The sequence below is a fragment of the Phacochoerus africanus genome, chromosome 11, assembly GCF_016906955.1.
Source record: "Phacochoerus africanus isolate WHEZ1 chromosome 11, ROS_Pafr_v1, whole genome shotgun sequence".
Lineage (NCBI taxonomy): Eukaryota > Metazoa > Chordata > Mammalia > Artiodactyla > Suidae > Phacochoerus > Phacochoerus africanus.
In genome coordinates this window covers 6,372,097-6,388,469 of record NC_062554.1, presented here as the reverse complement: position 1 = coordinate 6,388,469, position 16,373 = coordinate 6,372,097, and the positions used below count along the sequence as shown (strand labels likewise).

Below are 16,373 nucleotides of genomic sequence, written 5' to 3'. Positions count from 1 at the left end.
ACCCACTGAGCGAGGCCAGGGATCGAACCCGCAACCCATGTCCTAGTCGGATTCACTTCCGCTGTGCCACGACGGGAACTCCTAGGTGAACATTATTGAACAGAGAGGAAATCTGCTGTGTTAGCGAAAGAAAAAGTTCCAAGGTTAGCAGAAACTAAATGCACAAAGATAGTAAATTCAGGTTATTATGTACAGGCCACCAAGTCCCTCCTAAGACTCCGTCAAAAGGAGAAGAGGGGTTTGCACATGGCTTGGAAAAAGTGTCTGGGCTAACTCTGTCCTGCTGGATAAGTTCCCGAAAGCACAAAGCCAGTTAAGGTAAAAGAGGTAGTCAGAGTAACAACAAAAAAAGAACAGTACGTTATGAGAGAAATGTCAAGCAATTTAAAATAGACGCCTTTTCATAAGAAGATAAAGAGTTACATAAACTAGGTGAAGGAAGGACAAGAAAAGTAAAAGGATGTGAAGGTTTGTCTAAGTTTAACGGTGTCTAAGAAGTAATAGAGCTATGCCAGATGCCGGCAAAGAAAAACAGGCCCCTGCCAGAACAAGAACCAGAACACACGGAAAACACAGACCTGCCCAACTGCAGCGCCTGTGACCGCTCCTCTAGGAAGAGAACAGCCGGTGCTAGTATCCTTGCGACCAGCAGGGGGCAGCGTGCGCTCACTCAGCTGGAGCGGACACCTCTGTCCTAGGGGCCTCCTGTTGGCCGAAGTCGCAAGGAAGGAGTCAGAGTGTCCAGGGCAGGACCCCTCGCCAGCACGTGCAGGGCTCTATGCCTCCTTCACTAGGGGTGAGAGGGATCCCCAGACGCGCATACTCCAGGCGGGAGCTCCCACGCCTTGTCTCTCGCACCCTTGCAGCTGCTGCATCACTGGGCCTGGGGCGCATCAGGGCGATCCCCCTGGGCCCTATGGCCCTGTACACGTAGTCACATCCCCGAATCCTCCTCCAGCTTGTGCCTCACCTCTTCTGAACCCCCTCTTCCATAACTCCTGAGACCTGTGCACTGTACCCTTGGGGCTCGAGGTCATTCAGCTGCAGAATGTTCCGTATCCTCGTCTTTCGTGAATACTCTCTTCATCTTGCTCTGCAGTGTCCTTCTCGCCAGAGGGTACTGCTTTCTTTGCAATTCTCTCAAGGGGCAATTGCTCCTCTCCTCCAGCTCTGGTATCACTGGGCCTGGAGGTGAGAGAAAGGCTCTCTCTGGGAGTTCCCGTCATGGCTCAGTGGAAAAGAATCTAACGAGGATCCGTGAGGACGCAGGTTCGATCCCTGGCCTTGCTCAGTGGGTTAAGGATCTGGCGTGGCTGTGGTGGAGGCCGGCAGCTATAGCTCTGATTGGACCCCTATCCTGGGAACCTCCATGCGCTGTGGGTGAGGCCCTAAAAAGACTAAATAAATAAATAAGCAAGCTCTCTCTGCTCCCCACTGCTGATCCTAAATGCCTTCTCTTCCATTCCATAAAGAGACTGTATCCCACAACCCTCTGGATGGGGGCATCTCTGCCCCCCCCCCGCCCCTTGAGGACCGTAGCTGCTGGATGGCTTTCCACAGCCCTGTGACATCACCCGGGGCACCTCCGTATCCACCCGGATGATTGTAAACTCTTGACATTCTCTTTTCCGTGAATCTGTCGTCCATTCCATCTGAGCCCTTACCTTCCAGTGGTACATTCTAGAGCTTGTCATTGTAATAACCTCAGTCCCACCATACATTCTTTTTTGGCCACCGCCGCCGTGGCATATGGAATTCCCAGGCCAGGGGTCAGACCTGAGCCGCAGTTGTGACCTGTGCTGCAGCCATGGCAAGGCCGGACCTTTAACCTGCTGTGCCACCACGACCACTACCCATTTGAGATAGTCCGTTCTCTGACCCCACCTCTTTCCCAACCCAGATCTCCCGGAACACAGCCTGCCTGAGACAAAGCACATGTGCTGATGCTTTATTGGGAAAGAAGCAAGAGTGAGAAAAATGGGACAGTCAGGCAGAAACGTTGGGAGAACACCTGCAGAGAACACCTGCCTTCGCTGAGCAGGCCTGCCTCACAAGCATGCCCGGCTGGGCTGCTGCCGGGACAGCTGTACAAGCGCCCGTGGAACCACTGCATCTAAAGCCAGTCTGTTAGGGAGGAAGAGGAAGCCCTCCGTCTGTCGGCACCTCTATATGTTCCGTTTCTCTTTGACCAGAATTCTCCCCTTGGGATGGTAATTCCCTGTGACCTGCAGCTTGTGTATGTGACCCCTGGGAAACATTGGGGAAGCCACGTTCCCAAGGGTCCAGCGAGGTCCGCTGCAGCTGCTGTGGCTCCTTTGGCGGTGGGTTTGGTAGAAGCTGTGCCCGGTCCACCTAGTCCTGGACCCTGAGGAGCAGGTGACCAGAGCTGGGGGACGCCTTGGCCACGGCTGTGTATTTATTTTCCTGGAATGAAATAAACCATCCCTTAGGCCAGAAAGTAGGGCAAGTGGCCTGGGTTCGCAAGGGGGGCGGAGAGCGGGGGAGTCAGGCCGAACACATCTGGGCAAAGGAAGCGGGATGATGTGTTTTTTTTTTTTTTTTTTTGGTCTTTTTGCCATTTCTTGGGCCGCTCCCGCGGCATATGGAGATTCCCAGGCTAGGGGTCTAATCGGAGCTGTAGCCACCAGTCTACACCAGAGCCACAGCAACGCGTGATCCGAGCCGCATCTGCAACCTACACCACAGCTCACGGCAACGCCGGATCGTTAACCCATTGAGCAAGGGCAGGGACCGAACCTGCAACCTCATGGTTCCTAGTCGGATTCGTTAACCACTGCGCCACGATGGGAACTCCGGGATGATGCATTTTGATCCGTTGCACCACTTAGACCTCTTTATACCCATTGATGTATGGATCTTGTGTGAGAAGAGCTTGTTGCTCCCACTTTTCCCCCAAGAGAGGACGTATAAATCCACGTCTTCAAGCCGATGGCCAGTTGCGTCTCTCTCTCTCTCTCTTTTTTTCTTGTTAGGGCCACATCCAAAGCATATGGAGGTTCCCAGGCTAGGGGTCGAATGGGAGCTACAGCTGCCGGCCTGCACCACAGCCACAGCAACGCAGGATCTGAGCCGTGTGTGCGACCTACAACACAGGTCACGGCAACACAGGATCCTTAACCCACTGATCAAGGCCAGGGATCGAACCCACCGCCTCATGGTTCCTAGTCAGGTTTGTTTCCACTGTGCCACAGCGGGAACTCTTTAAAAAGGAGCCATGAAACCGAGTTAGATCCGGTCTTTCTTTATCCGTCGTGAACTGGCAGCCATCGCTGCTCCTGGGAGTCAGGACCTGCCCTCCTGCCTGTACAGAAGCATCTGTCTTTGTTGGCTGGTCCCCTGAGGCCCGAGTGACCAGACCCCGGTCGCAGCTTCCAGTTCCTTGGTGGAAACACACACACACACACGTGTCAAGGCCTGAGAGGAGAGAACAGGAAACATGAATCTGCTCAGTGGCTCACTGAGGGGATGCTTGCCACGGACAGTTCTGGTTCTACAGCCTCGGAGTTGCCCAGACCCAGGACTTCCAGCTGTCGAAGAGGCAGTGGTCCTGCGTTCCGGAGGGAATGGCAAGGACGGCCCCACCTACAGAGCTGGAAGGATGCGGAGCAGTTATTCCTACCACAGTCCCCCTTTCATTTGTCCTTTTGGCAAAAACTTGGTGGGTTTTGGGGAATAACTAGGGATTATTATAATCAAGCAATGACTCTAGTTACAGCTGTGGTTGTCTTGATTGGAGCAAATCAGTATAGCCTTTGACATCTGGAAAACGTTTGCGGAACATCCGCTTGTGATTGTTAATTCAAGAAAACCAGACATCTCAAGTTAAGGAATCTAGCGATTTTCTGTGTACGGGAAGGTGCAGGAATCTGGGCTCGCTGAAATCATTCCTTTGATATCCACCTCAGCTATCCAGGGCCAATGTCCTGTGCTTTTTCATCCCACGTCTCCTCAGGAGGCATTGTTGGGGGTTGGGACGGGGGGGAGAGTTGGCTGCAGCGGCTGACTGCTAGGTGGCAGGCATCCTGTTTCTTTTGGGGGGACAGGGTGGATGTGTTTCCCATTTTTAAAAATTGCATTGACATATAGTTGATTTACAATGTTGTGATAATTTGTGCTGCACAGCACAGTGATTCAGATATCCACATACCCACATCCATTCTTTTTCAGATTCTTTTCCCATACGGGTTATCATAGCATATTGGGTGGAGTTCCCTGTGCCATACAGCTAGTACCCATTGACCATCCATTCCGTATACAGTGGATTGCACATGCCAATCCCACACCCCCTGTCCAGCCCTCCCCTACCACCTATCCCCTTTGGTAACCATAAATTTGTTTTTGAAGTCTGTGAGTCTGTTTCTGTTTTGCAAGTTCATTTGTATCCTTTTTTTAAGAGTCCACATACAAGTGATATCATATGATGTTTGTCTTTCTCTATCTGACTTACTTCACTTAGTCTGATAATCTCTAGGTCCATCCATGTTGCTGCAAATGGCATTACTTTGTTCTTTTTTAGGGCTGAATAGTATTCCATTGTATGTATGCACCACATCTTCTTAATCCATTCATCTGTCAATGGACATTTGGGTTGTTTCCATGTCTTGGCTATTGCGAATAGTGCTGCAGTGACCATGCGGGTGCATGTGTTTTTTTCAGGGAAAGTTTTGTCTGGATATATGCTCAGTCACATTGGTAGTTCTATGTATAGATTTCTAAGGTTCTTCCATACGGTTCTCCATAGCGGTTATACCATTTTACATTCCCTCCAACAGTGCGGGAGAGTTCCCTTTTCTCCACACCCCTCCAGCATTTGTTATTCGAGGACTTATTAATGATGGCCATTCTGACCGGTGTGAGGTGGTATCTCAGGATAGTTTTGATTTGCATTGCTCTAATAATCCGGGATGTTGAGCATTTTTTCCTGTGCCTGTTGGCCAGCTGTATCTCTTCCTTGGAGAAATGTCTGTTCAGGTCTTTTGCCCATTTTCCAATTGGGTTGTTGGCTTTTTTGCTGTTGAATTGTGTAAGTTGTTTGTATATTTTAGAGATTAAGCTGTTGTCAGTTGCCTCATTTGAAACTATTTTCTGGGGAAGTGCTTGCAGCCTCTGCACTGCCTTCTGGTTGAAGCAGATGGAGGGAGGGAGGAAGCCCAACAGTAAATGGTGGTATTTTACTCGAGAACAGCTGGAAAATAGCACCCCCCCACCCCACCCCCAGGCGACAAGAATCTGCTCCAGGACATGGGCCAATGTCTTAACGTCTCACAATTGACTGTCAACACTGCTATAGTATACATGTCTCAATTCTACGTGATTCAGGCTTTTACACAGTTCCACCAAAACCTGACCTGCAGCATGTGACAGCACCAGATCCTTAACCTGTGAGTCATAAGGGAACTCATTACATTAAAAATAAAACAAGGAGTTCCCGCTGTGGCTGGGTGGAAAAGAATCTGACTAGCATCCACGAGGACACAGGTTCTCTCTCTGGCCTCACTCAGTGGGTTGAGGATCTGGCATTGCCGTGAGCTGTAGTGTAGGCTGCAGACGTGGCTCGGATCCATTGCTGCTGGGACTGTGGTGTAGGCCAGCAGCTGCTGCTCCAATTTGACCCCTGGCCTGGGAACTTCCATCTTCTGTGGGCGTGGCCCTAAATATAAACAAACAAACATTAAAGAAATACAGTGGCACTGAAGAATGAGATGACTTGTGGTGTGTTTGGTGCCACCGCCCTGATTCATACTCAGAACTGGCACTTTCCCCCACTTGTGCTGTCCATACAAGTGCCAACACAGGGGAGAAAGCAAATAAGGTCAGTATTATTACAAAAGGAGTTTGACCTTGTAAAGTCGCTCCAAAGGTTTGGGAACCCCCAGCAGTCCACAGATCCACTTGGAAAATGTCCGACCTCACGAGCTCTTATTCATTCTCCAAAGCCTCCTGAAATGTTCCCTTCCTTGAGAAGCCCAGCGAGGCCCCGCCATTTCTGCCTGACCCAGGACCCTGTGACAGGTCAGGGCTGGCCAAGGCATGGGCAGCTCAGAATTGCAATGCAGTTCCTTCCTCTGTTTGTTTGTTGTCTTTTGTCTTTTTAAGGCCCCACCCTGAGGCACGTGGAGGCTCCCAGGCTAAGGGTGGATTTGGAGCTGTAGCCGCAGGCCTATACCACAGCCTCAGCAATGTGGGATCCGAGCCGCTTCTCTGATCTACACCACAGCACCGGATCCTTAACCCACTGAGTAAGGCCAGGGATTGAACCCCCATCCTCTCTGAGCCCCGACGGGAACGCCCTCTCCTCTGTTGAGCTCCCTCTTCTCTACTGAGCTCTGGTCCCTCCTCCCCCTGCTTCTCTTTACATGTGTTGATCCTGTTAAAAACCAAAATTCCACTCAGTATATCTTAACACTCTTGCTGGCTTTAGGTAACGATTCATGGCTGCGGCAGCGTCCAATCTAGAAGATAAAACGGAGCTCCGGGAGCTGTGCAAAATGAAGGACTTTTACAGGCAGGAGAAAGTGGGGACACATAAGTGACATTAGGCAAAAAAACCAGATTGGTTTTGCAAGGTCACCTTCCCACAGGGGCTGCCAGGGGTTTTCCAGGCAGGTTACTAAATGAATGCTGATCGGGCAGTTCCTGATTGGCTGGTTTAAGATTCCATTTCCAGGAGAGTTAAAACTATAATTAAGCCTTGGTTTGGTTCTGTGGGTCTTAGCATAAGCAACTCCATTTTGAGCCTGTTGTCTGTCTCCTTTTTAACAATCCCTGTGGTTAGAGATGAGACGGCGGGAAGGAGTGGGAGTTTAAGCGCCCGCCCTGGGAAAAGGGCCCTCTCGGCAAATCTGTGGCCGGAATTCACTCTTCTTACTACCAAAAATATGGGCTCTCGAATTTCAGTTGTTCCTTTGCCTTTTTAAGGTTTTTCGTCTTCTGTCATCTTTCTAATAAAGTTACATTTGAAGACTGTCGGCTATCTTAGATAAATGAAAGGCAAAAGGGGGTGGCATCATGCCTGTCCAGTTAGAATGACCAGGGCCCTCCCAGCTTGCGAGCAGTGATGGTGCCACCTCCCGGGTTCTCAGGGAGCAGCTGGCCGGCAGCCAGGCCTCTGGGAGTTCCTCCCTCCCCACTTTCAGGTGTTTGTGGCCTTGGGTCAGTTCCCTGGGACGTCACTGTCACCTGCCGGCTCAGAATGTACCATGTATCGACTCAGCACTGTGATGACCCGTCTTTGGTGTTTTTTTTTCCGCCAGACCTCAGGCAAACTTCAGAAATGTCTACTCCGTATGGATCTGTTTCTTCTCGGCAGCTAGGATTTGGTGGTTATTGAGTCTGGGCTTGGGATTCGGACTGTTCGAGCCCCAGTGTTGCCATTTACAACCTAGATGACACTGATCAATTTACTCAGTCTTTCCACACCTGGGCTTTCTTATCTGTAAAATGGAGATAACATCACCCTCGCAGAGGCTGTTGAGGTTGAGCAAAATAACACAAGTGCTGAAAACAGAATCTCATTCCTCGTACTGTTCAGTAACCCCCCCCACACACACACACACACTCATTGGCACGTGGAGAGATCAGACGTACGGCTACTACTGAGAGACGTCTTTCAAGGTCAGGGCCTGCCCTGCAGAGAGGCTCTGCTGCCGGGGTCAGGGGTCATTCTCCTCTACTGGCTTTATCACTTAGCCACCTCGCCAGTTCCTCTGAGATCTGAATTAGCAACTTGGGGCCCAAAGAGCCTTCCATGGCTCCTCCCCAGCACCAAGGCAGCGGAAAATAAGCAGTGTGGGAAGAGGGAGGGAGAATAGAAGGAAGAAAGGAAAGGAGGGAGGGAGGGGGAGGGAGGGAGGAGGGAGGGAGGAGGAAAGAGGGAGGGTGGGAATGGAGGGGAGGAGGAGGGGAGGGAGGAGGCCCAGCTTGCAGTGCAGCGGGGAAGCGCAGCGTTAGGCCTTAGGCGAGGGCCCAGGCAAGGCTGGCAGAGCAGAATCTTGGTGTCCAGTGGAGGGCGCTTTGGAGTCACGTGATCTTGCGTTCACATTCTTGGCGCCCCAGGCCCCAGGTTCTTGCTGAGAGAACCTAGAGGGTTGCTTGGCCCCCTCTGGTTAAGCCTCATTTCTCACCTTTCCGCCCCTCTTACCAACCGCCCCCCCAACAAGCCTGAACAGGCAGTTCCTCAGATGTGAGTTGCACAAAACAGAACGTCCTGTCTCTGCAGATCTGCACGTGGCATCCGGTCCCTTTACCTGCAGGGACCCCCTGTCCCAGGCCCCCGCCCCACCCCGCTGCCTGTTCCCTTTCTTCTGGCTCGTCCTTGCAGGGCTCAGCGCAGCCGCTCCCAGGGAATCCTGGGCTGTCCCTGTTGGAGCCCCTGGCAGTCTGTCCTGCTGTCCCTGGTGACTGGGGGCCTCCGGGCTAGCTGCCCGTCCAGCCCCGGGTGCCTCACGGCTGTTCCACAAATGAGGCTGAATATCACTGAAACCGTGTCTCTGAAGGACGGGACAGATGCCGGAAAGGGTGGGCGGTCAGCAAGTATTTGGTGACGGGAATGGAGTGGAGTCCAAGAGAACAGAAAATTCTGACTTTGCCATTTAGCAGCGTTATCCTGAAAGTCCACAGGACGTCCAGTGTTTCCACCTGGGAAAAAAGAAAGCCATCTGGCAAGAAAAGCACTCACTTTCTTTGTTGTTTGTTTTTTTGCTTTTTAGGGCCATGCCTATGGCATATGGAAGTTCCCAGGCTAGGGGTCGAATTGGAGCCACAGCCACGTGGGATCTGAGGCATGTCTGCAACCTACACCACAGCTCACGGCGACGCCGGATCCTTAACCCACGGAGCGAGGCTGGGGATCGAACCCACAACCTCATGGATACTAGTCAGGTTTGTTAACCACTGGGCCAGGACGGCAACTCCATGTTTTCATTTTTTAAAGGTTCATTGAAGTATTTGATTTACAGTGTTACATATCCATAATTTTATGTTACAATATTTCGATCTTGTCAGCCCTCCCCTGAGGCTGTACATTTACACCCCCAGCAAAATGTCTTTTTCTTCACCAACTTGCCGCAGATGTGTGTATATATAGCTAGATAGACATATAGCTGCGTATCGATGTATATCTGTATACAAACATATATGGCAATATATAACTTAAGTACATATATGCTTTAAAATATATGAAAATATGTACACTTGCCTGTCTAATAGGTGAACCATGTCTCATTACAGTTTTTTACAAACATTTTATTGGAGCATAACTGACGAAGGGTAAAATGTTTGAAATGTAAACGGAGTCAGTTTTTTGGGGGTTTTTTTTGTCTTTTTTTTTTTTTTTTTTTTTTTTTGCTATTTCTTTGGGCCGCTCCCTCGGCATATGGAGGTTCCCAGGCTAGGGGTCCAATCAGAGCTGTAGCCACTGGCCTACACCAGAGCCACAGCAACGCGGGATCCGAGCCACATCTGCAACCTACACCACAGCTCACGGCAACGCCGGATCGTTAACCCACGGAGCAAGGGCAGGGATGGAACCCGCCACCTCATGGTTCCTAGTCGGGTTCGTCAACCACTGCGCCACGACGGGAACTCCCGGAGTCAGTTGCGACCTGTTTACCCCACACGAAGCCATCATCCCCCCGAGATAATAAACATTTCCATCCCTCCACGGCTGCTTGTGCCCCCTCTGCAGTCCCTCTCTCCACCACACTGGTCTACCCTTTGTTACTAGAAATTCCTTTTTATTTTCTGGGATTTTATATAAATGGGATAATATCGTGTGCAGTCCTTTTTAAATGCTTTTTAGGGCTGCACCCACCGCACATGGAGGTTCCCAGGCTAGGGGTCGAATCGGAGCCATAGCTGCCGGCCTACACCAGAGTCAGAGCCACCCAGGATCCGAGCTGTGTCTTTGACCTACACCACAGTTCACGGCAACGCCGGATCCTTAGCCCACTGAGCGAGGCCAGGGATTGAACCCGTGTCCTCATGGATGCTAGTCGGATTCGTTAACCGCTGAGCCACGATGGGAACTCCCAGTGTGCAGTCTTTTTCATCTGACCTCTTTTCATTCAGCATAATTTTTGAGAATCATCGATGTCATTGCATTTATCAGTAGTTTGTTCCATTTTCATCACTGAATGGTACTCCACTGTATGAATTACACCATGATTTATTTATCCGTTCTTTTTGAGGGGGGATGGGGGCTACACCCGTGGCATATGGAGGTTCCAGGCTAGGGGTCTAATCGGAGCTGTAGCCGCCAGCCTACGCCAGAGCCACAGCAATGAGGGATCTGAACCACGTCTGCGACCTACACTACAGCTCCCGGCAACACCGGATCCTTAACCTGCTGAGCGAGGCCAGGGATTGAACCCATGTCCTCATGGGTACTAGTCACATTCATTACTGCTGAGCCACAACGGGAACTCCTGTTTATCCATTCTTGTGCTAATAGCCATTTCTGTTGTTTCCAGTTTGTAACTATCACAAATAAAACAGTAACTCACAAGTCTTCATATGGACATATGTTTCTACTTCTCTTAAGCAAGTATCTGGAAGTAGAATGCTTGGATCATATGGCACATGTGTATTTAACCATAGAGGAACCGCCATGAGTTCCCTTGTGGTACAGCAGGTTAAGAACCTGTTGTCACTGCTGGGGCTCTAGTGGCTGCTGGGGTGAAGCTTTCAACCCTGGCCCAGGAATTTCTGCAGGCCGCGGGTGTGGTCAAAACAGAAGAAAAAGAAAGTGCCAAACAGTTTCGATCCCACCACCGCCTTCCTATCAGCAGGGTGCAGGGGAGGGGTTTGCTCCGCATTCTCACCAGTGTTTGCTTCGGTCGGTCAGCCTCTTTAACTTTGGACATTCTAATAGATGTGTAATGGGAATTCTTTGCAGTTTTAATTCTCATTTTCCTAAGTGAGTAATGGTGTGGAGGCTCTTGTCATGTGCTTATTTCACGTCGATGAAATGCCCGTTCCAATGTTTTTCCCTTTGAAAAACTGGGTTGTTTTCTTATTCTTGAGTCCTGGGACTTCTTTACATACCGATACAGACTTTTATCGGATATATGATTTGCAAATATTTTCTCCCCTGTTGTGGCTTGTCTGTTCATTCTCTTAATAGTAGCTTTTGAGGAGCAACCGTTCTCAATTTTGACAAAGTCTAATTTATCTCTTTTTTTTTTTTTTTGTCGTGGATATTTTTGCGCTGTATCTAAGAAATCTTTGCCTTAAAGTCACAAAGATTTTCCTTCTGTTTTCTTCTAGAGGTTTTACAGCTTACGTTTCGCATGTGGCTCTATAACCCATTTTGAGCCCGTTTTTGTACATGGCGCAGGATAAAGATCATTATAGTTTTGATGTGTATGTTTCTTACCGCAGGTGTAGCTGAGCATATTTTCATATGGTTAAATATGCTTTTTTTTTCTTGTAAGCTCTTTAGTCAAGTCCTGGATTCCAGGCTACTGTGATTAGATATGCAGTTGATTTGCAGCTCAAAAGCATAAGCCCACAGGCCAAGGGGTGTGTGAGCCCTTTCCCCGGTTAATCCCCAGGGGGACCCTGCAGGCATGCTCTCAGCCAGCACAGGCACTACGGGTATGGGAGCTCTTTGTATCACTTAGCCCTTCATCACTGTGCTATGAATATATTTTTCCCAGATTGTCGTTTATATTTTTCACTGTTGATGATGTTTTTCCATCAGAATTATATTATAGAAACTCAAATAGATCCGTCCTTTCAATTGTGGATTCAGTTTTGTGTCATATTCAGCAAGCTTCTCTACTTCAAAGTAACTTTTGTTTGTTTGTCTTTGCTTTTTGTCTTTCTAGGGCCGTACCCGCTGCCAGCATATGGAGGTTCCCAGGGTAGGAATCACATCATCAAATCAGAGCTGCAGCTGCCAGCCTAACGCCACAGCCACAGCCACGCCAGATCCTTAACCCACTGAGCAAGACCAGGGATCGAACGTGAGTCCTCACGGATAGCAGTCAGATTTGTTATTGCTGAGCCACAATGGCAACCTCCCAAAGTCAGTTTTTAAAAATTACTTCCTGCTTTTTCTAGTATTCTCATGGTTTCTTATTTACATTTCAACATTTTGAGGAGTTCCCATTGTGGCTCAGTGGTTAACGAATCCGACTAGGAACCATGAGGTTGCGGGTTCGATCCCTGCCCTTGCTCAGTGGGTTAAGGATCCGGCGTTGCCGTGAGCTGTGGTGTAGGTGGAGAACGTGGCTCAGATCCCCGCGTTGCTGTGGCTCTGGCATAGGCTGGTGGCTACAGCTCCGATTTGACCCCTAGCCTGGGAACCTCCATATGCCGCAAATGCAGCCCTAGAAAATCCAAAAAAACAAAAACAAAAACCATTTTGATTCAGTAGGCATTTATTTTGGTGAAGGGGTAGGATAGGAATCCAGGTTTTTCCCCAATTGGCTCCCCAGTTTTCTCAATATCATGTACTTATTTTTCCCCCACTTACATAAAATGGCAGGTTTATGTTAAACAAAATTCTCTCATCCTTAGTGTAAAAAAGTAGCCAGGTTACTCTCCCCAGAGGCCACATACCACAAACACTTTTTTTTTTCGGCCTTTTTGTCTTTTTAGGGCCACACCCACAGCATATGGAGGTTCCCAGGCTACGGGATGAATCAGAGCTACAGCTGCTGGCCTACCCCACAGCCACAGCAACACGGGATCTGAGCCGTGTCGGCGACCTACACCACAGCTCGTGGCAACCCCAGATCCTTAACCCACTGAGCGAGGCCAGGGATGGAACCCGCGTCCTCATGGTTGCCAGTCGGGTTTGCCAACTGCTGAGCCACAACGGGAACTCCAGCGCACTTCGATTCAGAGGGAAAGAGGCAGATGAGAAGAAAAGAAGGTGATAGGAGAAATTTCCTCTATGAAATATTTTCCATGTGTGGTTTGGGTTAATGCTCAAGATTTCTACATTTACAATATGGTACAAGAAAATCTGTTATGATATCAATACCCTCAATCATCGGGAAAATATTAAATCATGTCCACTCTCTTCTTTTGTTAATGCAGGAAAGTAGGCAACGTATTTGTGAAAAATAATGCAGACTTTTTTCACATACACCCTACGCACATCGAAACAACACGCACACGCATATGTATGTCTTTCCTTCCCCAGGAGAGCAAGTTGTGTAATGGCTAAGAGTTTGGATTCTGAGTCAGATCAACCTGGAAATATTAAAAGTTATCTAACTCCTAGGGTTAATGTGGGAATTAAGAGAATTTGCTCATACAAAGTGCTTATATGATAAACACTTTATATGATAAGTTTCTCCAAGGTTTCCCAGGTGTAGTCTGAATGCCATGACTGGGCTATTGTGCCTTCGCTGAGTAGATAGATCAGGTAAAAAAGCATCCAGCAAAGTCTAGGAGAAACGTATCTCAGTATTTATAAATATGAGAGGCAGGTAGGTTATTTAGCACAGTGGCTGGAACAGAGTAAATACTTAATAACATTTAGCTACTGTTACTATTAAAAAATCCTTTCATCTCACTTATTCCAAAAAAGAGCTGTGGGAGAGTCAGCACGGAGGTAGGGTTATGGCAGTATCCAGCAGGATCCGCAGGAAGTGAGTTTTTTCTTTTTGGAGGCAGAAGTTCCCCAGCCAGGTATCAAATCCACACCACAGCAGTGACATAAGCAAGCCATAGCAGTGACAAGCCAGATCCTTAACCCCCTGCTCCACCAGGGAGCTCCCACAGGAAGTGAATTTTGTATCTCTAGATCCTATGTACTAACCCCTAGGTATGGTGCTAAATATATTTTAAATGACCTTTTTGACACATGAAAGCTCGCCAAAATGGACTGCTTATCACTCACTCTTGATTTTTGAAAGAATACCTTATTTTAAAATTTTATCTTTTGCTGCTGTTAACTCATCATATAGCTTCTAGGAAAAAAAAAACAACAACATTATTCTGAAAGGTTTCACTGGAATACCAGGAGAGGAGCTAGGGCTCTAGCCACTGTCATCCAGGCCACCTTGAAGTTTGAGAACTCACATATTTTACCTTCAAGAAAAGCCATGCAAAGACCTGAGCAGTCCCCACCTGCCAGCAGCCAGCAAGACAACGGGACCCTTAGTCCTAAGGCTCCTAGGAAATGATTTCTGCCAACAACCTGGTAGACCTTGGAAATGTACTTTTCTCTCATTGAGCCTCCAGATGCATATCTAGCTAGTTGACACCTTAATTTCAATTTTGTCAGGCCCTGAAGAGAGGACCCAGTTAAAATATGCCACACCCCTGACCGACAGAAACTGATATTAAATGGGTCTTATTTCAAGCGGCTGCATTTACGGCGATGTTTTAAGGTAGCAATAGAAAATCTACAAATACTGCTCCGTTATTTGTAGATCATCTCTCACTTTGGGCTTGTCTGATGTTTTCTCCCGACTGGAGTGAGGTTAGGTGTGACTGGTGAGAATGCCACAAAAATGATATTTTGTCCTTATGACCTCATGTCAAGAGATTCGTGACGTCTATGTCTTATTACAAATCCTGTCAGTCCTCAAACTTTTACCCACTGTTTTTAGCATCATCTGTTGATCTTGTCTGAAATATTTGGAACAATGGTATTTGCCTAATGGTAATCTCTATTTCCTTCTTCCTTCTACAGGTATTAACTCATTTTCTCCTGTAAGGAAGAGCTATCTGTTTCCCTCACTCTTCTCCCATTTATTTATTTGATTATTAATATCGGTATGGCTTCCTGGATATTTGTTTTATTCTCTGGGTAAAACCCACATACTGTCATTATCTTTTGCCTAATGGTTCCAGCTTTGGTCATCAGGAAGTTGTCCTCCACATTCCTGCGTTCTTTGGACAAGCCTGTGTCTGGGTTTTCTTCCCTTACTTTCCAGCACACAAGATAGTCCTGGGTTTATCTTGTGTATTTTCAACCCTCATCCTAAAAATAACCATTCCTCCAAGGAGAACTGGTTCCTTTCATGGGAGGATAGTGTTTAGATCTGGGTCCTACGTGCTTTCAGTGTTCAAGGTGTCATTCCTTCTAGACCCTCTCAGGAGACAGAGGTAACGTATGGAATGTACTAACCCATACATACCTAAATCTCTATTTCTGTATTGATATAGCTGTATATATTTTAAAACCATGAGTTTATACTGATACCCCTAATTCCAATCCAGTACCACAAAGCAAGATCACGGTTCAGCTTTTCAACCGAGAGGAAGTCTGTGGGAAAAGAAAGAATTCCTCTTTCAGGCGCATCAGTTACCCTAGAGAGCTTTTCGAAAAGCTGAGCCAGGCTGAAAAGAGAAATAAGCTAAAAGAAATAACTATAAGCGTCATAATGGGCCTCTGCTGAAGAACCTTGTTTAATTTACAATAGTCAGAAATTGCGTCGCGTATTTTAACTAAACTTTGAAAGAGACTCTGGGATTCCAACCTTAATTCTGATCACCGCGCCCGCTGCTGGCTAGTTCCCTCCTTGCCCCGCCCCCTAGCCCGAACTCCATTTCCCAAGATGCTCCGGGCTCCGGTAAATCAGCGGTCATTGTGACGTAAGTTCCACAGCCTTCTGGGCAGTGTAGTTTTTTTGTTCTCCAGCTGCAGCAAGATCTTGGGCCGTGGACTACCACTCCCGTGAGGTAGTGCGTAATGCCCCTCCGCGGCGTCTTCGAACGCGCCGCGGCAGCCATGTTGGACGTGGCAAGCACAGGGGCCGGCACCAGGGGGCTAGCGAAGCAGCTGTCACGATGCTGGGGTCCCTGGTGTTAAGGAAAACAGCGCCTGCGCCGCGGCTCCTCCTCCAGCTGCTTAGGTCCCCATCGCTCCGGAGTACCACTGGCCGGAGTGTGACCACCGGGGGCCGCGGGGAGCCTCAGTGGTTGAGGGCGGCCGTCGGAGGGCGGCATGGAACGTCGCCCGCCTTACTCGCCGAAGGAGGGGCAGCCACCGGGGGGCGCCAGAGAGGACGTACCGAGACCCCGTGCCTCGCAGCCTCCACGTGGGGACGCCTTCCTAGCCCCGAAGACCCACTGCCTGGGCAGGACAGCTGGAACCAGGTCCTCAACAGGGCCGGATTAGGCGTGTGGGCCCTGGCCTCGGCGCTGGTGGCTCACTGTTACAGCAAGAGCCCGACCAACAAGGGTGATTATCGGGACAGTCTGGGTTCGTTTAAGTGAGAGGCGGGAGGAGTGTCCTGACTCTGTATCTTTGGAGAGTGGCAGTTGCTTATAGATTTAGAATACCGGAGCCTCAGTCCTGGAGGGACTCAGACATCTGGTCATAGAGCAGGTTGGGGAGCTCGGTGCCTCTGAGTTGTGTAGTTTACCAAACTATTCAACTATTATTG

General features: G+C 48.8%; 1 protein-coding gene across 4 annotated transcripts in view; it reads left to right on the top strand.

Moving 5' to 3' along the window:
• The first annotated feature begins 15,695 nt into the window (after positions 1-15,695).
• The window catches only part of CLPB (caseinolytic mitochondrial matrix peptidase chaperone subunit B), a 144,407-nt gene continuing 143,729 nt past the window's right edge, over positions 15,696-16,373 (top strand). For all 4 annotated transcript variants that reach the window (XM_047754161.1, XM_047754160.1, XM_047754158.1 and 1 more), the window contains exon 1: positions 15,696-16,168. In XM_047754161.1, the coding sequence (XP_047610117.1) occupies positions 15,775-16,168 (394 nt within the window). In that variant the 5' untranslated portion in view covers positions 15,696-15,774. The remainder of the gene's footprint in view (positions 16,169-16,373) is intronic.